General features: G+C 53.9%; 8 protein-coding genes across 8 annotated transcripts; 5 read left to right on the top strand and 3 right to left on the bottom strand.

Annotated features, from left to right (window-relative positions):
• Positions 1 to 523: 523 nt before the first annotated feature.
• On the bottom strand, positions 524 to 2,374 carry B0H65DRAFT_507960 (uncharacterized protein; the record flags this gene model as incomplete). The annotated part of the gene is made up of 2 exons (XM_062828186.1): positions 524 to 792; positions 853 to 2,374. 2 exons carry the CDS (start codon positions 2,372 to 2,374, stop codon positions 524 to 526), a joined length of 1,791 nt encoding a protein of 596 aa, XP_062683077.1.
• Positions 2,375 to 5,839: 3,465 nt separating this feature from the next.
• B0H65DRAFT_161959 (peptidase S8/S53 domain-containing protein) lies at positions 5,840 to 7,528 on the top strand. Its single transcript, XM_062821254.1, has one exon. The coding sequence runs from the start codon at positions 6,075 to 6,077 to the stop codon at positions 7,374 to 7,376; it is 1,302 nt and encodes a 433-aa protein (XP_062683076.1). The 5' UTR covers positions 5,840 to 6,074; the 3' UTR covers positions 7,377 to 7,528.
• A 1,318-nt stretch (positions 7,529 to 8,846) lies between these two features.
• On the bottom strand, positions 8,847 to 10,994 carry B0H65DRAFT_161910 (squalene synthetase). Its single transcript, XM_062821253.1, has 4 exons — positions 10,662 to 10,994; positions 9,500 to 10,559; positions 9,274 to 9,441; positions 8,847 to 9,201 (listed from the first exon to the last, which is right to left on the bottom strand). The coding sequence occupies exons 1-4, from the start codon at positions 10,727 to 10,729 to the stop codon at positions 9,052 to 9,054; spliced, it is 1,446 nt and encodes a 481-aa protein (XP_062683075.1). The 5' UTR covers positions 10,730 to 10,994; the 3' UTR covers positions 8,847 to 9,051.
• Positions 10,995 to 12,046: 1,052 nt separating this feature from the next.
• B0H65DRAFT_161897 (uncharacterized protein) lies at positions 12,047 to 12,531 on the top strand. The gene has a single exon (XM_062821251.1). The coding sequence runs from the start codon at positions 12,111 to 12,113 to the stop codon at positions 12,372 to 12,374; it is 264 nt and encodes an 87-aa protein (XP_062683074.1). The 5' UTR covers positions 12,047 to 12,110; the 3' UTR covers positions 12,375 to 12,531.
• B0H65DRAFT_161901 (uncharacterized protein) lies at positions 12,532 to 13,774 on the top strand. Its single transcript, XM_062821252.1, has 2 exons — positions 12,532 to 13,141; positions 13,199 to 13,774. The coding sequence occupies exons 1-2, from the start codon at positions 12,689 to 12,691 to the stop codon at positions 13,646 to 13,648; spliced, it is 903 nt and encodes a 300-aa protein (XP_062683073.1). The 5' UTR covers positions 12,532 to 12,688; the 3' UTR covers positions 13,649 to 13,774.
• A 1,287-nt stretch (positions 13,775 to 15,061) lies between these two features.
• On the top strand, positions 15,062 to 16,745 carry B0H65DRAFT_422770 (X-domain of DnaJ-containing-domain-containing protein; the record flags this gene model as incomplete). Its single annotated transcript, XM_062824419.1, has 3 exons — positions 15,062 to 15,167; positions 15,247 to 16,481; positions 16,539 to 16,745. The coding sequence occupies 3 exons, from the start codon at positions 15,062 to 15,064 to the stop codon at positions 16,743 to 16,745; spliced, it is 1,548 nt and encodes a 515-aa protein (XP_062683072.1).
• Positions 16,746 to 17,560: 815 nt separating this feature from the next.
• On the bottom strand, positions 17,561 to 19,261 carry B0H65DRAFT_461988 (uncharacterized protein). The gene has a single exon (XM_062826622.1). It carries the CDS (start codon positions 18,940 to 18,942, stop codon positions 17,836 to 17,838), a length of 1,107 nt encoding a protein of 368 aa, XP_062683071.1. The 5' UTR covers positions 18,943 to 19,261; the 3' UTR covers positions 17,561 to 17,835.
• Positions 19,262 to 19,895: 634 nt separating this feature from the next.
• On the top strand, positions 19,896 to 23,072 carry B0H65DRAFT_161590 (uncharacterized protein). Its single transcript, XM_062821248.1, has one exon. It carries the CDS (start codon positions 20,197 to 20,199, stop codon positions 22,927 to 22,929), a length of 2,733 nt encoding a protein of 910 aa, XP_062683070.1. The 5' UTR covers positions 19,896 to 20,196; the 3' UTR covers positions 22,930 to 23,072.
• The last annotated feature ends 195 nt before the right edge of the window (positions 23,073 to 23,267 follow it).

Below are 23,267 nucleotides of genomic sequence, written 5' to 3'. Positions count from 1 at the left end.
TGTGCATTCGAATGTGTGTAAGTTAACGTGGAGGGCAATGTTTGTGTTGCACTGGTAACTGGGCGGGCACATATGCTGGCATATGTATGCTTACTGGGCATACTTCTGGCAGATATCTGCCATATGTCCGGCGCTCAAAGAGGGATAGTAGTTTGCGACTTTCGCGAGTCTCTACGGTAGTCTGCTCTCCAAGTCCCGCGACCTGATAAGATCTGTTGTTATGCTAAGGCACATTTGTTATGCTAAGGCACATGTTAAGGATGTCGGATTCCCATATTGACGCCGGTGCCGTCCAACCATTATCCTCATGTTCTAACCCCGACCAAGATCCGCCTTCCCGCCTACCTATGTGACATACCTTGATATCAGTGGGAGGCCCCAACTTTGGAACCGAAACGCCATGCTTTCGAAACAAGAATCAAGATAAAAGCAAAATCAAACCTTCCCATGTAACAGATACAGTAGATCCTTTTGCGCTTTATGCTGATCAGAGGGAATGGGTGACGAGCCGCAACAGCGACTCTCAGAGTGAATGCGAAACGGAAATCCCACCGCTCAGCAAACGATAGTTGGACAACTTCAACGATAGAGCCCTGGCCCTGGGGAAGTCAGGATTTATGACCATCCTGCCATCCTTGCTGTAGCCAACCTCGCCAAAAGACTCGGCCAATTCCTCGAAGCGCACCGAGGGCCGGACGCGGTTAAGTTCGCTAACAATAACCTCGCTCCAGACACCGGAAGCCCAGCCGTTGCGCAGCTGGAAGTATGGATTTAGCGGGGGAACGGGAGAGTCTGAAATCCAAGATTAGCCAGAAATCACTGGAGAGAGAAGATACCCAATCAGTGACATACCGAGGTCAACATAACGAATGCGCAGGTACTTAACCGAAGTAAGCTTCTCCAAAGAGCGAATACCCGCGAGTACCAGAGCCTCAAATGCCTTGATGAAAAACATGTCTGTAATTCCCGACCCTGATTCATTCCAGTGTGCCACGTTTCGGCAGCAGTTCTTGACTGTAATATCGATGGATTTGAGACGAGGATTTCGGATGTCCTTCAACCGGTTTGCCAGGTCGATAAAGAACTGTTTGCAAACCCTTCCCGTATAAGAAATGTGTTCCATAGAAGGTAACGCGGCAGCTTGTGCCAGGGTCGAGCAGAAATGCACCTTGGTCCTGACTTTGTTGAAGTAATGGGGAAAGGATAGTTCTCGCCGATAATCGCCTTCAATGCAGAGATTAAGGGTGGACAGGCTCATGGGCTGCCCAAGGACTTCGGCCATAGTGAGGTAACTCTTAGACTTGGGCTTACTATAGGAACCGTGCCATTCCTGCAAGCTGGGGAGAGCCGACATGATGGCTTCCCAGTCTTCCAGGCTCCTGATCAGGTTCCACTGTCCCTTGCAGATAAGTGTCCGAATGGTTTCGACCTTGGGCATCGCCCTAAGCTGCCCGCGTTCTTCCCGAATCCAATGTCGCACTTTCGGCGCTTTCTTTCGTTCACCACCTTCCAGGGTTAGAACAGAAACCTCTGGGAAAGTCTCGGCGACAAAGTAAAAGGCCTCTTCTAGGGAGCAGTTGTTGCCCGGTAGTATGTAGGTGGCATTGGTCAAGCCATCGGCTGTGACGGTAGGCAAAACATTGGTGTTGGAGACTGCCAAAGGACCATACTTTGGCTGGAAGACGGGAAACCAGACCTCGATGTGCTTGACGTAGCAGCGCAGATGCGGGTTCTGGCAGAACCAGGAAAACGAGCTGCGCAATGAATCGATCGTGGCCTTGAGCTTGATGTGCCGATATAGTCGCTCCTGGATCAAGACCCTCCATACACTGCTGACCAATGATAACTCTGACAGTTCCCTTCGCCTCGAGTGCCTCAGTGCGGTGCCCCATCGTACAATGGAGCTCTTTGAGGCTGGTGATACGCGGAAGCCGAACAAGTGGTCGAGGATGCATTCGTGGATCTCGGCGGGGAGATGGTTGAGGTTAACGCCAACGCTTTGGCTCGGGCCAGGCAGACTGCCTGCAGGCGGTTGACAATGGCCGGGCTCGTCTAAATCCATCAAGTCCTCGGCGGGACAAGTGGCCCTTCGCAAAGTAGCATTTCTCGGGTCCGGGTGCGGAAACGGGGTGCTGCTTGGACGGGTGGGTGGGACAAAGTCTTGCAGGCCGACTTGGTCGAGTGGTGGGCTTGAGGAACCCGGCGATACCGGATTTGAGGCCGTGGTCATTATGTTGGCCAACTCGACCGTTGCCTTGCCCTCCTCTTCTTCTTGCAGTGATTGGTCCCTCTCGGCTCTCGGTAGGCGGGTGTCCAGAGTCAAGGACTCGGAGTGTACTTGATCGAGAAGCATTGGGTCGCTGGGCGGTGTCATGTTGGAATCTCTGGCGTAGATGGTGGATGCGGTACTAATGATCTGGTGGCTTCAAGGTCATGACATGCGGGTAAGCGAGAAATATGTCGTCCGTCTCGCTATGGCCAGAGAAGGGGCGTGTAGTGATGGCTGAGTTCGTCACAATGAAGGCGACGTAAGGTACCCAGGAGGATATCCAGAATGGTTTCCGGGATGGTACGTATGGTGGTCGTTGCGGGATAGTGGGGACGGGAGGAGAGACGAGATGAAGGACGAACAACGACAAGGCAGCGCAGGGAACGCAGAAGAAAAGGACGAGGGAGCGACGTGATTTGGAACGACGGGACAGTGAATCGAGAAGGCTGGAAGGCTGAACTCTGGAGGAATCTACCGAGCAACGAGAGGGTTGCTTGGGTCGCGTGCGCCGTCGGAGATGGAATAATTCGCCCTGCAAGTTGCTGTCGCTGTCGCACGTACGCCTTGACTGAACACTTTGAGCCTGCTTATGCGTAGTCTGCGTGCGCTATGGGCCGATCGGTACGATCGATGTGCTGCTGACGGGAGGTGCAGGTCCTGTCGGGAGTCGCGTGTCAAGAAACCAAGCGGACTGAATGACACTCTCTCGATACTGCAGCAGGACCGCGGGGGAGAAAAGTCAGGTTGACGCCGGCACCGCGACAACAGAAAGAAGGCCAACAAGGGACTTTTGGGACTTGGGTTTGTTGACCGGGATCCAAACGGCCAGACCGTTCTGAGAGCTGAGATTGGCGGGTTTGGATGATGGGGTTGGGGGGGATGCGTCGCTGCCGTGTGGTGTCTGGCTGCAGTGTCTGGCTGCAGTGTGCAGTGTCTGGCTGGCAGGCTGCAAGTGTCTGGACGTCTAAATTGCGGAAGTGGATTAGTGCATGGTGCCCGAGACAGAGTGACAAGGACCCAACCTCGATGGATTTGGGGCTGTGGCGGGCAACGGGGAATGTCTAGTTTGAACAAGCTAAAGAATATATAGAGATTGTAAGGCAAGGGACTGTTGGTAGCAACAACGAAATTGAATTGTGTCCTTTGGTTGTCGAGGGTTCAAGTTGTGCCCTGGTGTGGATGGCGATCATGGCGGAGGCTCGGATGGAGGCTGGGAGGGAAATGGCAATGGCAACTGCAGAGGAAACCTGCTAACAAATGCCCCTCTAAAATATTAAGGTACTGCATGCGGATCCGCGGTACCACTAACTTTGGCCCACATGCATTGTTGGTGTGGATAAGCGAGACCCTAAAGGTACCCGCGAGGTCAAGTGGAGAACGGACAATCGGGAACCAAAAAGTTTAAATGACGATCTTGAAATGAAAACTGCACCTTTTCCACGACACTGCGCCCCCATCTGTTAGTGTTGCCATGCTGCCATGTGAGGCCTCTTCCTTTGGATTGCACCACACTCCTTTGCATCCAAGAGATGGAGATCACCAACATGCCCGATTTTCCAGGTCTTGTTCATATACCTGTAAACACTCCCCTCCAGGCCTTCCCAAGAGCACTCATCATACGAACAACAATCCATCAAAGAGAACAAACAGACGGGCACACACCAAAGAAATCTTGACTTTGCACAATCATCAATCACAGCGTCTTGAATAGCCTCTGTTGTCATGCTGTCGTTGTTCAAGCAATATGGACATCATGTGTCGTGCTGCACCAAGTCTGCAAGAAATCGACACGACTTGAGAATCATGACGATAGCCCCATCTGGCACTTGATGCGATGCATGGCCAAGATACCTCATCTTGAGCAACACGCAGCAATTCGCAGAGAGGGGAGGGAAGAGGGGTACCAGTATGACCAGTACGACAAGAACAAGATCACGCCCGGTCTAGACTTTGCAAGTCACATTACCTTGTGTACTTGTCAATCACCAAGGGCAAAAAAACTATAAGGCTGTCTCACACGCGTTGTTGAAAACCCTCCGAAGAAATGACCGCCTAATCGGGGCCGGACCCATTGCTTGTAGGCCGGACACGGCACGGACACCCGGACCCACTCAATTAAAGTGGAGCCCGACTAACACAGCAAAGATACCACGGAGCACGGGGAGCACGGGGAGCACGGGAAAAGAGATCAGTCTCGGAATCCGAATAAGAGCATCAACAACGGCCGTCTTCCATATCAAGTCGTCAGTTTCAGTCTTCTCCGGACCCATCCGATCATTGTTTGTTTCCTCAATAGGGTGCAGTCGAACCTGGATTTAGACATTATAGCTGTCAAGGATCTCGAGCTTCAACACTACGTCTTGTCATAAACATGATGCCATTTCGGAAATGACAGTGATGACGCCGCCGCAATGGTAGCATTCGCCCAGGCACGAAACATGATGCAAGAGAACAAGCAGCGCCGAGAACGACCCCCGTTTGGTGGAGACTGCCCCGGACGCGGAGAGGCGCTAAGCTCTTTCTTGGCGACGTTGAGGTTGTTTCAGACTGTGAACCAGCGCTTGCAATCACTGCAGCATCTGTTGAGCCTCCTCCTCCTCGCCCACTCACATCTTCATGACGGCTTCGCATGTCGATATCGAATTTGCGGCATCGGGTTCATCACAATCAGCAGTTCTCCACGGCCTTCAAGACACTGCGCGTCTCATATTCTCATGTGCTGTTATCATACCTCTATTCCATGTAACGGACCCCTTTGTGTCCTTCGGCATCATGGCATCTAGGTATGATGGTTGGACATTCGAAAGAGACCTCACCGGCTGACGGAATGTTTGCCTTCGTATCTGACCTTGTCCACTGCCGTCGATCGCCAACCTGCCCAGAGTTCACATCAAGGCTCACATTCGCCCGGACACCCGCATCTGTCTCGTCGCGTGGGTTCTCGGAAAGATCAGACAGTGGTGTTTGAGGTTTAAGGGGGTGCCCTCACCTATAGCGTAACAAAACCGTGTGGCGTTACAGCTTTCATGGCTCCGAATGGTGGGATTCGGACGGCACACCCCAGCTTTATACCTCTTGGCAGGCAAGGATACTTTGTTTTCTGACATCGACTTTACCAGCAGAACCATCCAGGAACCATCCCATCCAGGAAGCCCAGAACCGCTATGATGCCGTAGCATTTTCCAGTGTCCTGTTCGTGGTAGCGGTCCCTGCAGGCTCGCCAATGTTTCGGTAACGGCCCCCTTTACGACGTTACCGTCACGACGTACCCAAACCACCAGGCCTTCGAGACACCATGGATCCCCAAAGGGGCCTGGTGATGGAACTGCCCTCATACATGCGCCAAGTTCGAGCGGGATTCAAATAGCACGGTATTGGGCTGTATCCATCATGTCTTGTCAACCCAGCATCGACTTGTTCTTCCGTCCATCTTTCTTGTTTTCCTCTTCCCCCTTCGCTTCTCCTCGCCGTGGGCACCACTGACGACCTTCCTCTGCCCTCCGGATCCCTTACTCGTATTGCTGTGCATACGCCATCCTTCTTTTGCTTGTTTATACATCGACAAACACGATCCTTTGCCGGCCTCGGATCTTTAGTTGGTCGACTAGACATTCCTTTCACTTACCAACAACCTTATATCTCGATATCTGTCATCTCTCCGACTATACTTTTGACAGCATCAGCCTCTCTTTTACATACGACATATTCACGACACTCCGCTTTACAACCTAGGTGGTAACAGCCTAGACACTATTCAGCATCCTCACTCGTCACTATCAAGAAGACACTCTGAAAGAACGTCACTATGGTCCGGTTTTCTGTCGCCGCTGCCTTCCTCCTCTCTGCCCTAGGCGTCACTGCCGCTCCGGCGAGGGGGAGACATGACCACCAGAACACCCAGAACACTGGCACCACCGCTGGTACCGCCGCCGGTGTCCCCATCTCCAACTTTCAGATCAACAACATCATCCCCGGGCGCTACATTGTCGTCTACAACAACACCTTTGGCGAAGAGGCCATCAGTGCCCATCAGACCAAGATCACCTCTCTGGTGGCCAAGCGCAACCTGGGCAAGCGCGACGCGAAGACCGGCAGAGTCTTGTCCAACAGCGTCAAGTCCTTCAAGCTGGGCACATGGCGTGCCATGGCTCTCGACGCCGATGATGACATGATCAACGACATCCACTCCGCCCAGGAGGTCGAGTACATCGAGGCGGATCAGTACGTCAAGCTCAACGCCCTCACCTCGCAGAACTCGACCACCACCGGCCTGGCCCGCCTCAGCCACGCCACCGCCAGCAGGCAGGCGGCCTCCTATGTCTTCGACTCTACCGCTGGCGAGGGCATCACCGCCTTCGTCGTTGACACCGGTATCCGCGTCACCCACTCCGAGTACGAAGGCCGCGCCACCTTCGCCGCCAACTTTGTCAACAACGTGGACACCGATGAGAACGGCCACGGTTCGCACGTCGCCGGCACCATCGCCGGCGCCACCTTTGGTGTCGCCAAGAAGGCCAAACTGGTTGCCGTCAAGGTCCTCGACGCCGACGGCTCCGGCTCCAACTCGGGCGTTCTCCAGGGCATGCAGTTCGTCGCCGACACCGCCACCTCTCAGAAGCTCGGCGGCAAGGCCGTCATGAACATGTCTCTCGGCGGCGGCAAATCGAAAGCCATCAACAGCGCCATCAACCAGATCGCTGCCGCGGGCGTCGTCCCCGTCGTTGCCGCCGGCAACGAGAACCAGGACACTGCCAACACGTCGCCCGGTTCGGCCCCCGCCGCCATCACCGTCGGCGCCATCGACCAGCGCACCGACGCCCGCGCCTCATTCTCCAACTTTGGTACCGGCGTTGACATCTTTGCTCCCGGCGTCAACGTCCTGTCTGTCGGCATCAAGAGCGATACTGCTACTGACACTCTCAGCGGTACCTCCATGGCTAGCCCCCACGTTGCTGGTCTCGCTGCTTACCTGATGGCTCTTGAGGGCATCACGGATGTGACGGCTGTTGGCAACAGGATTAAGGAGTTGGCGCAGAAGACGGGCGCTAAGGTGTCGAACAATGTTAAGGGGACGACAAGCTTGATTGCTAACAATGGCAACCTTTAAATTCAAAGTTCGATTGTTGGTCACTTTTCTGGTGTTGATTGTTTGGGGATATAAAAACGGAGCAAGTGTTGTTCAACTGAATGCGATCTTTTGTTGCTGTTTACGGAAGAGTCAAGTCAAAGTGTATATAGCCAGCCAAGCGAGAGCATCGTCGTCATTATTTGCGAGGCCCGGGACTGGATGGAGAGATAAAGGGCTGTTGGATAATTCTTTTTTATATATATTGAAGTCGTTGCAAACATTCATGACCCAGCGATTCGGTAGTGTTCCTGATTTCGACTAAACTCTTTCTCAAGACTTCGAGTCAATCTTTACTCGGAAGCAAATAATCCGCACTGATTCCTTTACACGAAGCTATGGCTATGGAATACATCTGCCCTTTCACTCTCAGCTCAACAGTAGAAGAGATGAACAGGCGCATGAGTCGACTACGCAGGTCCATTCCCCCCCAAGGAACCCACACACTCTCGACATCAACACACTTCGCTCTTTTACTCTTTCACTCTTTACCCCCCCTCACCCCTAGTAGGACTTATCTATGCATGTACCTCATGCATTGTCCCAGCGTATTTCCCGAAATTACCTATATGTATCAAGACGCGCCCCTGCTTTCTCTGCCTCTGGCGCTGGTTGCGTCTCAGATGCAAGCCGGGGGAACTAAGGGGTGCTGACTGCTGTGGTGAAACAGGTACGCAGGTACCGACCCGAACGTTACGAAGCGAAAATGTGACGAACCAGTTAGAACTAGTAGTTTGAGCCTGCCTGTGGCGCCTATCGCTGATATATAATATGGCATTCTTACCCGCCCGCCCGTCCCGACTTGCATTGGGATATTAATTCGACATGATTCACCTATGGTACACGAGTACTCGATAGAACATTGTTCACTAGCAAATGGACTCTTCACTTCACTGCTTGACTTGGGTGTTTGAGCGTAGAGCAGCATGATAGAATGAATTTTTATATTTTTCTATGGCAGTTATTCATAGGATCAAGTTTGAATGACGAAATGTACGCAATCCGCCGGCAACAGACTCCTCGCCGTAGAGAGTGAGACCATGATGACGACGTGCCCGGATACCAGGCTACTTGCAGGGTGAGGTTTAATTTCAGCACATCTTCGGCACAACCATAGCCATTGATGGTTCCCCCATGAAGAGGGAACTCGACTAGATTGCAATTTGACATCCGTGCTAGTTTCTGCGTATTCATGCTCATGTCAATGTTTGAAGGAAGGGCAGCCCTCGTTTGAGACTGACTGTCCATTCTCAGTTCTTCTCAAAGGTAGATGAACGGAGAAGGGGGAAGAAGGTTCAATGGTCGTTTATTAAAACAATGTTAGTAGTTGTCGTCCCTCGGAATCCAGGCCACGAGGCACACTGATCTTTCATCAGGGGCTAGGTCGGGGAACATAAAAGGGGCATCGCCGTACCCCTTCCCCGACCATGAACGCCCCGGCTTGCCACGTCTCCCAAACCAGAAAATTACCTTTATATCGCCCGCGCAGGAAAGTACTCGCCTCGTAATCATACGAAAGTCATCGCTAGTTCAATATCACATGAGATATTACATGCTGGCTTAAATCGATCGATCGTTGGTCGTCTGTGTATGGTGTCGAAAGATCCGATCAGGCGCCGGTCATTAAAGGGTATAGATCGAATTGATCGCTGATGCATTACAACTCCTGGTGCACCACCGTCGTGGGAATGCTGGATACTGTGGCACTCGAGACTTGAGCGGCACCCTTAACCAAGGTGCCGACTCTCGATGTAATGTCCTCGTAGGCCATGTCGAATCGAGCACCCATGAGCCACGCGGCTCCCATCTATACAGCTGTTAGCATGTGAACGAGCAAGCCGACCACGCGGAAGTTGTTGTGACGAACAGAAATACCCACCATAAGACCGCCAATAATGAACATGACACCAACCATGGACAAGATCAGGAAGGTGGTTCCACCAGTGTCCATGGTGTTTACCGCTTCTTGGTTGGGATTTTGAGCCTGGGCGAGTGCGATTTTCTTGGGGTCTTGGGTGGGGAAAATGGACTCGATGAATTGCTCGATCTGTAGAGGCATTTGTTAGCTTGGACCCAGAATGAAAGATGCAGATGACCATTCTTACCTTTCCGCACTGGACGCTGATTGCCAGGTAGTTGGGATCTCTTGGATCGTTCTTCTTGTGTATCCTCCTCGCGTACCTGCGGAACACCTCGCACAATACGCGAAGATTTTGTGTCGACTCCATCATGAGCTGGCAGGCGTCACCCTTGGTGATCTTGACATTCCTCTCAAAGATGGCTGGGTTGCGGAAGACGAGTTCTAATGTCGCAATGGCCATGGCCTGGGGAATAGCGACGAAGTTGAACACACTCTGGTCACGGATACCAGCCATGTAGAACAAACACTCCTCGGTGTGCTTGAGCGCATTGAGGACCATATCGGAACTGCACTGGAGAGCCTTTTCCCGGTTCTCAAGCTTGAACATGTCGTCCCACGTGTTGACATACTTGCTCCAGATCGTCTTGGGCCAGAATCGTCGCTTGTCGACGTAATCCTCGTGGATGTCACGGATAATGTTGGTCTTCTGGAGGAACTGACCCATGCTCTCCGTCAGCTCCATACGCTCGAGGAGCGCTGGGTTGGCGAGATTACTCTCAACGAACAGGCGGGTGAGACCCTCGCCCACCAAGCCGGCCACGTAATGGCAGTAGAGCTCGTATTCCTCGACGGTGTTAACACCGTTGGTGTTGTGCTCGGCGTTCAAGGCGTAGTCGGCCATACCGTTGCCCATCTTGACGGTGATTTCGCGGATGATGTCGTAGTAAGGCTTCTTGACCTTCTTCAACTCTGCGATGACATCGTCAAAGTGGACCAGGAGTTCACGATCCTTCTCATTGGGGCCGTTCTCGGTAAAGGTCCAGCCATCAATCTCCATCAATTCGGCAAACCCACGCAGTAAGGGCTCCTTCTTGGCAATATCGATGGTCATGTCATCCTCGATCGTATCAAGGCCACGAAGTACCAAGTAAAAGAGGCAGATGGGCATCAGGAGCTCGGGGTTGAGCTCCTGGATGACGGCGGAGAATGACCGCGAGGTCAGTTCCAGATGGCGGAAGCATGCCTTCTCCGTCCCGGTCTCCTTGGAAGGGTCGCGCTTGTGAACGGGCTCATGCCATACCTTCCTGTGCAAGGCTTCGGGTTAGCACATGGACGGAACAAGACAGTGGGAAGGTTGAAGAGGAAACGGGGGGGGGAAAGGGGGATGGGGGGACGAGGGCGCATACCATTGAACGATGGACCTCAACTGGTTAGGGTGTAAAAGGAAATAAGCGGCCTTGGTAAAAGCGCCCATCTTGGTGATATATGTTTGAGTTTGGTGTCTGTAACTGTGCGCGTAAAGGCAAAGGCGGTGGAGGTAGGCCTCAGGGGTTCGGCGCAATCGGGTGGCCGGATGAATTAGGGCGAATTAGACGATGGGATCTCGAGGATGAGATTATAGGTCCCAATGCGCGTGAAATGGGGTGAAAAGAAGTAATACAAGAGTCTATTGTGTTGTTTTGAAAAGATGACCAAGTCCAAATGGGAGGGGAAAAGAAAAGGTTGCTTCTTCCTGGGGCTGTCGCAACTCCACTCAAAGTTTTGAATTCTGCCGATCTTGAGCCGGGGAGGTGAGCTGTCACTGGAGGAAGCTCACTTCAAGCTTGACACCGCCGTGCTGGAATTTAATGCGCTGGTTGGGTGTCGTGGGTGACGGGCTGGTTGATTGGGTTGGCAGGAGAGACGGGATTTGGAGGTGGGATTGGACAGATTGGAGTCTTGGGCAGATTGGGGAAAGGACGGAGGGAAAGAAAATCCTCAGCGCCGCCAGCGCCAGAGGGGAGGGATGTGGTCCGAGCTCCCACAGCGCCGCTTGGCACCAACGGGCGGTCAGAGTCAATTCGAGCTTCTCATTGGTCAATGGTGGCTCACCAGAGCTGTCAATCGACCTGTGCCTTGCACTAAAAATTCCGTCGATTTGATGCTGCTGCCGTTCATAACGAGGGGCAACTGCCTCAAGTTCGAAGCTTGTTTGGTCGAACCATTGTCAGGATCCGCGCTCACACGTCCGTCGAATAGCGTGAAGGCGTTTGTAGCGCAGCCGATATCTGGCTCATGTCGAAGGGCCTTGGATGTAGGAACAAACGATCTGGTGAAAGTGAAGAGCAAAAAAGTTGCAGGTTGCTTTCTGGTCGATTGCAGTTTTGTGTGCGTCTGGCGTCTGCGGGGGGTTTTATTCCGAGCTTCCAGACGAGTGGAGTCAGGGTCCCGTCTGTCCCGGCGGCAGCGGCACGTCTTGCAACGGGAACGGGAATGTGTCTGAAAGGAAGAGTCTCGGAACTTCGGAAGCAGCACGATTTCTGGAACCATGGAATTCCCACAGATGCCCACGAGACTTACGAAACGAATTGAAAACATCTGATTCCGCTCTTCTTTACCTCTGTTTGGATCGAATATGATGACATCTTTGGAAGCTGTACGGCCAAAAACGAACCCTGGCAAACACTGATATGTACCGGTACAACGACGGGGACCTGAAGTACACGTACTGTGGTATAATTCGATAAGATAGCGAGACTATGGATCACACCGTCACAGACCGTCCATCTTCAAGAGACATGATGCATTGTCGACATCCGGATTTGATACATCCCTCCAGGGTCGAGACCCTATGAGGCGGCCATCATGGGTCCGATATGGACTTTTGGAAAAAGCGGTTGGCCGCCAACGCCGCTTTCGTGCTTTTCGTGGCCATTGGGTGGTTCCCCTCCAGCCCTCCCCCGCGTTTCCCGCCCGACGGGACAGATCCTGATCTACCGTCTTCAAGGGTTCAAGGGGCAAAGCCATCCAAGTGGATGATGAGAAGTCTGGACGTCTTGGGATGCAACCCGACCAGCGGCATTCCCATTATGGTTCCCAAGCGGGTACCTTCCGCCTCTGTATGTACCCTTTTCGGTTGACCTCCTTCCATGTGGCCGGCTCTCCAGACCGCGCTTTCGGGTCCAGCTCCGGGCTTTGGGGAAATACTTTATATCATCCCCTTGACTTTCTTCCTTCTCATCTTAGCTGGTTCCCTCACTGTGATTCTTCATCCCAACAAGTCGTCTGTTTAGTCACGCCGCGACGCTTCGTCGAGGTCATACTTATCAGCTAAGCAGCCAGAGCGTAGCTTCCCTGTTGCCCCAACTCATCCTCTTGTCGTCTTCGTTTCTGTTGCCTCTCACCCCTTCTCGGCAAGGTTTAATATCCAGATCACAGCTCAACCACCCTCATTATGGCTACCGAGACCACGAACGGCAACAAACCCAACTGCTTTCTTATATGGGGTGGCGATGGATGGGTTGCGGGCCACCTAAAGGCGTTGCTAGAGAGCCAGGGGAAGGAGGTCTACACAACCACCATCCGTATGGAGAACCGGGAGGCTGTCCTGGCAGAGCTCGATAGAGTGAATCCCACCCATGTGCTGAACGCAGCGGGTTGTACCGGACGGCCCAATGTGGACTGGTGTGAAGACAACAGGGAGGCCACCATGAGGTCCAACGTCGTGGGAACACTCAACTTGACGGACTGCTGCTTTACAAGGGGCATCCACATCATCGTGTTTGCCACGGGTTGTATCTATCAGTACGACGATGCTCATCCATGGGATGGTCCTGGCTTTTTGGAGACGGACCCGGCCAATTTTGCGGGCAGTTTCTATTCGATGACTAAGGCCCACGTCGAAGAGGTAAGTCTCCAGACTTTTGACTTGTGGCTGTATCATGAGGCTGACAAGCTGGTTCAGATAATGAAGCATTACAACAATTGCCTTATCCTGCGTCTGCGAATGCCTGTATCAGACGACCTGCACCCGCGAAACTTTGTGACCAAGATTTCTCAGTACGAGAGGGTGGTGGACATTCCCAACAGCAACAGCATTCTGACGGACCTTTTGCCGGCGTCCATCTTGCTTGCCGAACACGGGGAGGTGGGCATCTACAACTTTACGAATCCCGGGGCCATCTCGCACAATGAGGTCCTGACACTGTTTCGGGATATCGTGCGACCTATGGTGACGTGGAAGAACTTTAGCCTGGAGGAGCAAGCCAAGGTGATCAAGGCTGGGCGCAGCAACTGCAAGCTGGATACAACAAAGTTGACGAGCAAGTTGAAGGAGTACGGCTATGAGATACCCGAAGTGCATGAAGCTTATAGGAGGTGCTTTGAGCGGATGAAGGCGGCGGGGATTCAATGACTCCCGTCGATGAGGATCTAAGAGGACATGGTCTCGGCGTTGATTCGGTTCGGTTGAAGGTCATGTTTGGGCTTTTCTTTTATTTCTCTCTTCTTTTGGCGTTGCTCTGCGCGGAGTTTTATGGAACAGGTGGGTATGAGAAGAAGCAGGTCATTTATGGTTATTAGCGACGAAATGAAGACGACTTATCAAATCCTTGGTTTGCTAGGCTCGCTAGGGTTTGGGATGCGCCGCCAAGAATATGATTTGGGATGTCTTGGGAGTGTAGGCTGGACACGTATCACATGGACCTTCAGTTGCCCAACTGTGCGGGTGTTATCTCATGGGCTTACGAGAGTTTTCCGGCCTCAGCGGCGTTGAAGTATCGCGGTAACGGCGACCGGAAGATCGGGTCCGTGACGGTGCTAAAGATCCATCCGGCAGGCTCCGGTCACCGGCCACCACTCACTGTGACCCGGGCTTTATCTCACCGTCGGCTGTGACATTGACACGGGCCAGAACAGCGGAAAAGGCCGGTGAAAAATGCAGGCCGACGTCAGCGGATCGCGATCATCACAGGCCCCGTTGAACCCCGCCGGCCCACCTTGGGTACGTACCCCCGGGTCTTGGCAACTTCACCCACTGACGGACAGCACGGCGGCACGCTGTAGCACAGGGGCAGCGGCGGGAAGACAGACGGGAGGGCTCCTTCCTGGGTCGGGTTTCCTCGTGAATTTTCGCATTCGGCTTTTCCTGTCGCTCGACTTGAGTCAGTTTTGCAGATGCCATGATCTCGTCCCGTTATGTCCTGTACTCGTTCAGTTGGGTTTAAATCCGGACTTCAAAACTTTCGGTTGTTCGACTTCCACTTGGAATGGACACCTGAACGGAACCAACTCAGCAAGCAGATACGTAGCCGCATTGACACCTCGAACTCCAGTGGCATTGCATTCAGTTGACAGCGCCGACACCTCAGTGCACCTCGCAGTTAGTCCCAGCGTCGCAACCTGACGACCCGACCGACGTCAACGCCCGTAATTTGACTGGGCTGTGTCGGGTTCCATCTACAATCTCCCACCTTCTATCGGGCCATTGGCACATTTCAACCTTGTCGTCCTCACTCAGAAAGTCAATCAACTTTGCTTTGCTGTTGCCCTCAGCTCTGGTTTCCAATAATTCCTTTTTTCAAAACTGCCAAGGGATCTCCAGTTTTTTTTTCTTCTTTACTTGGACGTGTGAACGTCTTCTCTTTCCCCTTTGCCGTGGTGATTAAAAGTCCCTGATCGGCACCTGCAGACTCCTCTAAAAAATCGCGATCCGGTATCGAGACCAAGCAAACGCACCCGCTGCTTTCGTCCAACAACGCAACTCGGCGATATCCAAATTATAACCCACTCACAGTTCTATCTTTCTGCGACTCCGCCAGCCACCACAATGGTGGTCGATACCGCTTACTATGACGTCTTGAACGTCAAGCCCACTGCGACTGAGCTCGAGATCAAGAAGGCCTATCGCAAGCTCGCCATTGTTCACCATCCCGGTAGGTCACGGCACCACTCCTTTTGCGAGTTGGTTTGTCAAACAACACTAGACTGACATCGCTTTCTCTCCTTCAACAGATAAGAACCCCGACGACCCTACCGCCCACGAAAGGTTCCAGCAGATTGGTGAGGCCTACCAAGTATTGTCCGATTCCGACCTCCGCGCAGCTTACGACAAGTATGGCAAGGAGTCTGCCCGGCCCACCGAGGGCTTCGTCGATCCCGCCGAGTTCTTCACAAGTATTTTCGGTGGCGAGGCCTTCGTAGACTGGATTGGCGAGATCAGTTTGATGAAGGACCTGACTGCCACCATGGAAATCAGCATGGCCGAAATGGAGGCAGAGGAGGCAGCCGCCGCCGCCGAAGGAGGCGAGTTCCCCGGTACTGACGAGGCTGTCAAGGAGAGCCTCAAGACCGCTGCTGGCGCCACTCCCGCAGACGCCTCCACCTCTGCTCCCCCCAAGGTTGTGGTCGAGGATGAGGCGTCTGCTGCCCCTGCCGCCGCACCCAAGGTCCCATCCCCATCGCCCTCGCCAGCGCCTCCTTCAGGCACGTCCACTCCTCGCAGCGGGAGTCGCATGCAGATCCCTATTCGCCCTGCCTTGATGGACAGGCCTGCGGACGAGGTTCTAGCCGGGACTGAGGAGTCTAATACCGACGTCAACAAGAAGGGCAAGGATAAGAAGAAGGGCGGTCTTTCCAAGGAACAGCGCGAGCAACTCGCCGCTTACGAGAAGGAGCGCGCACGAATTCGTGAAGAGCGCGTCAACACCCTCGCGCAGAAGCTGCTTGATCGCATCTCCATCTGGACCGAAACCGACAAGGGCAAGGATGTCACGCATTCCTTCCAGGAAAAAATGCGCCTGGAGGTGGAGGAACTCAAGATGGAATCTTTCGGTCTCGATATCCTTCACGCCATCGGTCAAACCTACGTCAGCAAGGCCACCGCTTTGCTACGCAGCCAAAAGTTCTTTGGAATGGGAGGATTCCTGAGCCGCATGAAGGACAAGGGTACTATGGTCAAGGACACATGGAACACCATCAGCAGCGCCATTGACGCCCAGCAAAGCATGGAGGAGATGGCCCGCATGGAACAGCTAGGTGGTGAGGACTGGACCGAGGAGAAGAAGATGGAGTATGAAAGGAGAGTCACCGGCAAGATTCTGACGGCGGCCTGGAGGGGAAGCAAGTTTGAAATCCAGAGCGTGCTCAGAGATGTGTGCGACGCGGTATTGCAGGACAAGAAGATCCCCTTGGCGAAGCGGCTGGAGAGAGCCGAGGCTTTGGTGATTATTGGTGAAATCTGCTCAAAGGTATGATTCACCTCTTTTGTCATATTTGACTAGACAACTTGCTAACGAAACGAACAGGCTAAGCGTTCCCCCGAAGAGGAGGGTGACTACATGGCTTTCGAGCAGCTGGTCGCCGAGGCCAACTTGAAGAAGGAAAAGGAGTCCAAGAAGAAGGACAAGGAGAAGAAGAAGCATCGCCACAGCAGCGATAAGGGGTCCACTCACTCCGCCCAGGCTGCGGCCACGGCCGCCGACGTGCCCAACGTACCGAAGACCTCGTCATAGAAAGGCGACTATCTGGTGTAGTGGCTTTGCGGCTCGTTGTGGCTACGCTTCCGTTGATTCGTGAGCTCCTGTTGAAGAAGACAGGTCCGAAGAAGGTGTGGAGGCATGAGGGAGTCTTGTATCTTCGTCCCGGGATGGGACATATAGATGGCCAGCTATAGAGGCTATTGGCTGGGTTATAGATTGTGGACGACGAAGCGGATAGGCGGGAGATGTATGTGTGGAAGAGATCTTCGAGGGACGATATTGGTGTGATACCAGCGTCGACTAACGGCGTGAGCTGGGTATCTGCAGTGGGGATTGAGACATGCGTGCGAAGGCGAGGGAGGACTAATACCCAAAAATGTGTGCAGGAAAGGAAAAAGGAAAGGTAACAGGCCAACCTAGAGAAACTCAGCTCTGTTCATCATCACTACTACAAACTTTTTGATCCTTGCTTTCCTATGATTTATCCTCACGTAGTGCCACGAGAAAAAACCCTACGGGAGTGCCAGGCATCTCAACTAGAACCTCAGCTCTATTCATCATCATGATTACAAACATTTTAATCCTATCTTTCCCGTGGTTTATCCCCACGTAATGCCACGAGAAGAACCGTATGGGAGTGACAATCATGTCATCTGATATGACTCCCTTCCCCTGTGGAAAATGTCAGGAGTGTCCGCTACAGAGAGCATGCGAATCACATTAGTCTATGGAACCACACGCCTCTGTTTTTGTACAACAATTGTAACTTGCCAAGCGGTCAAATTGATATCTAGCTTGGCTGAAGGTAGCTATGGCTGTGGAAGATGGAAGAAATGGAACCATGAACGTGAAGATGCATCATGAGATTATTTATCTGCCTCTAGGGGGTATCATTTCTATAAAGTGGCCGCGTCTGCGGGTATATACTATCCGGCACAGGCAGCGCTATCCATCTATAACTTCTCAAATGTCTTCCAACATGCCTTTCTAATCTCACAATCCACACATTGCCGTGGAGCTTTGTGAGATTTTATGCCAAGGATGATTCTAAGGTATCACACACACAGCCTCCCCTTCGTCTTTGCGCCCCCTGACACACCGCCCAAATTACATGTCAACACCTTTAATCCATCTCCTCCATACTTCCCCCTCCACCTCCACCTCCTGCGTTCTTTGCCGCAGCAAGCGCAGCCTCCCCATCCTCCTCACTAACAGAAATCCCCACCAAACAAGCAGCCAACATGCCCTCATAATTCACCCACGGATGAATCTCCCCAAACAGCTTCGTCCCGTCCCTCCCCGCGCCCTTGAGCAGCTCCAGCTCGCCGCCCGGGTGGAAAGGGATATAGGGCGTGATGTTGTACACCCGCCCGCCCAGCACCATCCACGCGTCCTTGCCCTTGCGGCCCGTCATCTTCTTGAGCATGCTCGGCGTCACGCGCAGGTAAGGGGTCCCCTTGGGTAAGCCGCGCAGGTCTGCGGTCGGGTGCCCTGATAGCCGGGCCCAGTCGAGAGGGGAGTGGCCGGGTGTGAGGACGACGGCGCGCGAGGGCTTTGCGGGTTTGGTGCTGTGGGTGGGGGGCGGGAAGAGACCACCTCCGCCTCCGGGGCCCCGGTTCGGGAGGGGACCGCTGCCGCCACCGGATGATCGGTTTGGGAGGGGACCGCCGCCCGGTAGGGGAAGTGTGGAGGTTCCGGGTTGGCGAAGGAGGTTGGCGGAGAGGCCACCACGCGCGGGGACGGGAGGAGGGGGCATCATCATGCTAGGGGTCGAGGTCGAGGTCGAGGTCGAGGTTGATGATGTCACGGCCGGTGTAGGCTCCTCCTCCTCAACCTTGGGTTGTTGGGGTAGTTCGGGAACAGAGAGGGTGAATGCCGGGACCGAATCGCTGGGGATGGCCGCCGAGGCTTTGGGGGTTGTCTGCTCCTCGCGAGGAGAATCGGGATTATCGGTGATGCCATTTTCCTGGATCACCACTGGTGGTGGTGGAGGAGATACTACTTTCTCGGGGGTCGATATCCTCTTCTTCTCCTTTTCCTTCTTGTTGACCTGATCATCTTCTGGTTTAGGTTCCTCTATGCGCGGTATAGGACGCTGCGGTGGACGGGGAAGCTGGTTCTGCGATGCTTGACGGTAGAGACTCGTCCAGAACTGCTGAATCCATTCTGGTCGGCGCAAGACGAGGAGGACGACGGAGGCGACAATCAAGGAAATGCCTAGCAGGGCCATGGTGGCGGGGGGTTGCGCGGCTGTCGCGGGGGTATTGCTGGTAGAGGCGGGGAAGAGTGGTCGTATGTTATGGCGGCATTGATGGCTGTATCGACTGATGGGGATAAGCGCGACTGGCGCGATATCGCGGGGTTGGATAGGTGATCGACGGCGGCGTCTGCTTTAGTGTAGGTGACGAAGTGCAGATGGGATGTCAGCCGACGAGATAGTGAAGTCTGGTTCTTGGTTTCTTGGTTGGATCTTGTGATTCAGTTGCGCAGCTGGGTACCTGGAAGGGTTTCGTCCAAGTTGGGATGAAATGATGGTGAATCGAACTGCAAATCTCCAAAAAAGAAAGGACAGGACCCCACATTGGGTGTCGCTGCCAGCGCCCTGTTACAGCGACGGCGGGACAAGGGTGCCCGGCCCGGTGCCCCAAGTCGTCGGGTGACATGTGGGGCCGACCCAAAACCCCGAGGCGCGGCGGGGTCGCTGTTATGCAAATGCGACCAATGCCGTAAATCCAATGTAACTTTGCCAATTTCCGATCCTTAACGATCCCTAACACTCCTTATAGGGGAAACCGCGGTAGACGAAATGAAAGAGCCTTTGCCGTATCTCGGTTTCCAAGTATTTATTTGTGGTATTTATGGAACGGACAGTCCGGGATGCAGGGTACTGTATTGTAAAACTCGCTCAACAAGTAGACGTCCAAGAAAGAAAGGCACTGGTAGGAGGTTAGGAGTCGGCTTCAATGCACTTGTTTGGATGAGGTGATGTGACCACGGGACGGAAGAGAGAGTGACTCGATCAGATCGCATGGTCAAAGAATGATCAATGAATGGTTAATGGCTTTTCGGCCAGAGGTAATGGAAGGTTGGTAAGGTTGGGTACACTACTTGAAGAGTCTAGGTTTATGTTGTGCTCCTGCAATTACTTGGCGCAAGTCTGGAATCTGGAATAAGAAACTCCTGTCTCTTATCCCTTTTCACCCTGAGGACAAATCTCTCATCCCAACCTGGAACACTGCCCTAAAGTGCTCTTTCCATCTCTTCCGTTCCTCCCTTCCACCCTGCCCAGTGATTTCAGCCATTCCAACCTGTGTCACGGTACACCAGTGTCTTGTATTGTGTTGTCTTGTTTGGCAATGTCGCCCAGTCAGAATTGGGGGGTTCAACCAGTAGCCGGAGGACCTTCCCATCTGTTAGTGTTCACAGCGTCGGCGCTCCCTGTCGCCTACCGAACCCTGCGTCTGCACCTGCACCAGCAGCTGCAATGCCCCTAAGACCCCAATCCATTGCGCATTTTCCCCCTCGGCCGGGTCCCAACATGGGGACCTCGCGCTCAACCTCACCACTCCCGCCGAGACCCGTCTCCCTCGCTGTTCCAGTCTCCGGCAAGCCCACGATAAACAACAACAACAACCACAGGTCGCCCTCACCCTCTCCCTCCTCCAGACCCAAACCAGTCTCGTCGCCGTCGCCACAAGCTCTCGATTCCGACCAAGATCCCTTACGAGGCGCCAGAAAAGCAAGGAAACAACCACCTGCGGCAATTGTGACCACCACCATCACCCCTTCCGGAGCGCGAACAGCACATATCTCGACCTCTTCCCGACCAAACGGAAGCCACCGATCGAGCACTGTTATTAGCAGTAGCAGCAAAGCCAGCAACAACAGCAGTAGCAGCACCACCGGAAAGAGCTCCTCCATCTCAACTCCAACTCCCTCCTCCGCACCACCAGTCGTCCTCGCGTTTGCAGCTGCATCCTCTTCTGCCGCTGCATCTCGTGCCGGCGCAGCGACCCCGACTTCCACCTCGTCCCGGAATTCCAAGGCCCGCGCAAGCCAACATGGTGCGGCAGCGCACTCGAACCTAAAATCAGGAATGGACAGATCGTCGAACACGCAGTCGCCGACCGTGGCCAGAATGCCCTACGATCGGGCATCAACCACAACCACCCGACAGCCGCAAACGGCCTCCGTCGCAAGAGGCCTCAACAAGGTACCCCTTACCCCAAAGGTCACCACCACAGCCCGAGTCTCGACCGCATCCACCGTCTCAACCTCCACGACAAGGCGAAGACCCGAGTCGGTAATAAGCAGCACCCCGAGAACCGCGTCTAGACCAAGCCGTGTCAACAGCACCACTACGACCCCTCTCGGTACTCCCAGTCTCGACCGGAACGACCAGTGGGATACGCGATCGAGCTTGTCTATAACCTCACAAACCACCGACGACCCCCGACGACCCATCGTTACCTTCAGCCCAGCTTCCGACGTAGGGGGCCCCAGGCAGGATCCCGACTCAAAATTCTTCTATGCCTCCGAGGCGACACCGAGATCACCAGCCCAAGGGAGACCCCCTGTGCTCCAACCGGCCAAGTCCTCTTCTTTTTTCTACGCAAATGGAGGCACAATACCACCAAAGGAGAGCCCGGGTCCGGCCTCCCCTTCCCCATCCCTAGGAGCGCCGTTCCAGCAACAGGACAAACTCCTGAGCAAGTTTGTTTACGCCAACGGCGCATCTGACCCGGAGCCTCCGGTGAGAACCCGGTCCAGGCCATCGTCAGTGGTATCAACAGCGTCCAGGGCACCTTCGAACAGGCCGCAAAGTGTGCTCTCTCAGACACACTATGTTAATAAACCTACATCACCCATTAAGCTAACGCCTCAGACATCCGGAAGGAGTGGGAGTCTATCGGCTATGAACTCGCCTCGATCCCCTGTCTCGACTAGCGCTTCTTTAAACCGAGAGTCCGTGAAGCGCAAGTCCCTGACTGACCAGCCCGGACCGGCGCCTATTAATGGGCAATCAACGAAACGCAAATCTCTCAACGAACTTCCCTCTCGACCTGCAAGTGGATCGATATCCAGTCGCCCCAGCAGCCTAGTCATGGCCGAACCACCAGCAGTGGCCAGAGTTATGACGCCATATAGCTCTCGGCCTCCTTCGGAAGCACCATCGCCTTCTGTTCTATCCGTACCCGCTCCATTCAGCTCCTTGTCTGAAAACATGGCCTCTGGTGGATTCGCTTCACTTCTCCAGGCTGCGGAGGACTTTGTCGCCGAGGAAGATGAGGAGGATGAAGTAGATGGGGAAGAGAGTGGAGGAGAAGGTAAACCCAGGCGGGGCTCGGCAAGCAGCCCATCAAAGTCATCTCCGCAGGACAAGGAGATATCAGACCTTGTTGCAAACGCCCGACGGGAGCGGAAGGTCCAGGATTTGCAGATTACGAACGCAAGTCTTGAGGCGATTAACCGCACTCTGGAAAGGCAACTGCGGAAACAGACGGCTGAGCTTCGGGCCTACAAGCGCCTGTCCCGCTCGGGGCGGTTAAGCGTCGGGCCCGCCCTAGTCGCCTCTCCAGCTGACGCCGGGCTTTTGGCCGGGGCCGATCTGGACGCCCTCAGCGAAGAGGGCAGCGAGCTAGGAGCAGAAGACGGGGAACGGGATACACTGACGGAGGAGTTGGAAGACGAAGATGACGATCTCTCAGGGTCGGAGGATTCCGCTGACATGACGCCGGCCACGAAAGCGCTCCGCGATGCCGAACGACGAGAAAAGGACGAAGAGAGGTTACGGCTGGATCTATCCAAGCATCAGCAGTTGCTGTCAGACAGCCAGAAGATTAACCAGAGTCTTAAACGGTGTTTGGGCTGGACAGAAGAGCTGATAAAGGAAGGGAAGCGTGCGCTGGCGTACCAGATAAAGGCAAGCGACGTCGAGATTGGTGGGCGGGTCCTTACCCCTGAAGAGGTAGAGGCTCGGGAGGCCCGGGAAAGAGAAGAAGCTGCCGGCGAGGGTGATACGGATACCATCAACGATAGCATCAACGATACCGACCTCGAGGATGATGAGAGTATTTTCACGCCGGAACCCGGCGTTCTCATGCCGCGACTCGCGGCCAAGTTTATCAACGAACAGAACGGACAACAGCAGTCCTGGGGGAAACAGACGCAAGATAGGGACAGCGGAATTGAGTTACAACCCACGGATGGCGGGTGATGGTGCGAACCTCCCAATGGTCAGACGGTCAAGAAGATGTCCGACTATGCCTCGGGAGGCAAAGAGGGAAGAAGACATGCGCGGCTCAAGATGACCAAGAAGAACAGCAATAGACCTGCCGTGCGCGTCGCCCTCTCCACTTATTATTTGTCCCTGATTTGCATTGCTTTGGGCATTGGCGTTGGGAGGTTGTTGTTAACACACATTTGCGATCAATATCATATCGGATACGTCCTGGCTTTACTCTCTTTTATTCTGTTACTCGCGGGACCGATTGTGGGACCGAATGTTTTATCATAGCATTGAATTTGGCATTTCAGGGAACAAATGCCACTCTT

The sequence above is a fragment of the Neurospora tetraspora genome (assembly GCF_033439725.1).
Source record: "Neurospora tetraspora strain CBS 560.94 chromosome Unknown B0H65scaffold_3, whole genome shotgun sequence".
NCBI lineage: Eukaryota > Fungi > Ascomycota > Sordariomycetes > Sordariales > Sordariaceae > Neurospora > Neurospora tetraspora.
This window is presented reverse-complemented; position numbering and strand designations above follow the sequence as displayed.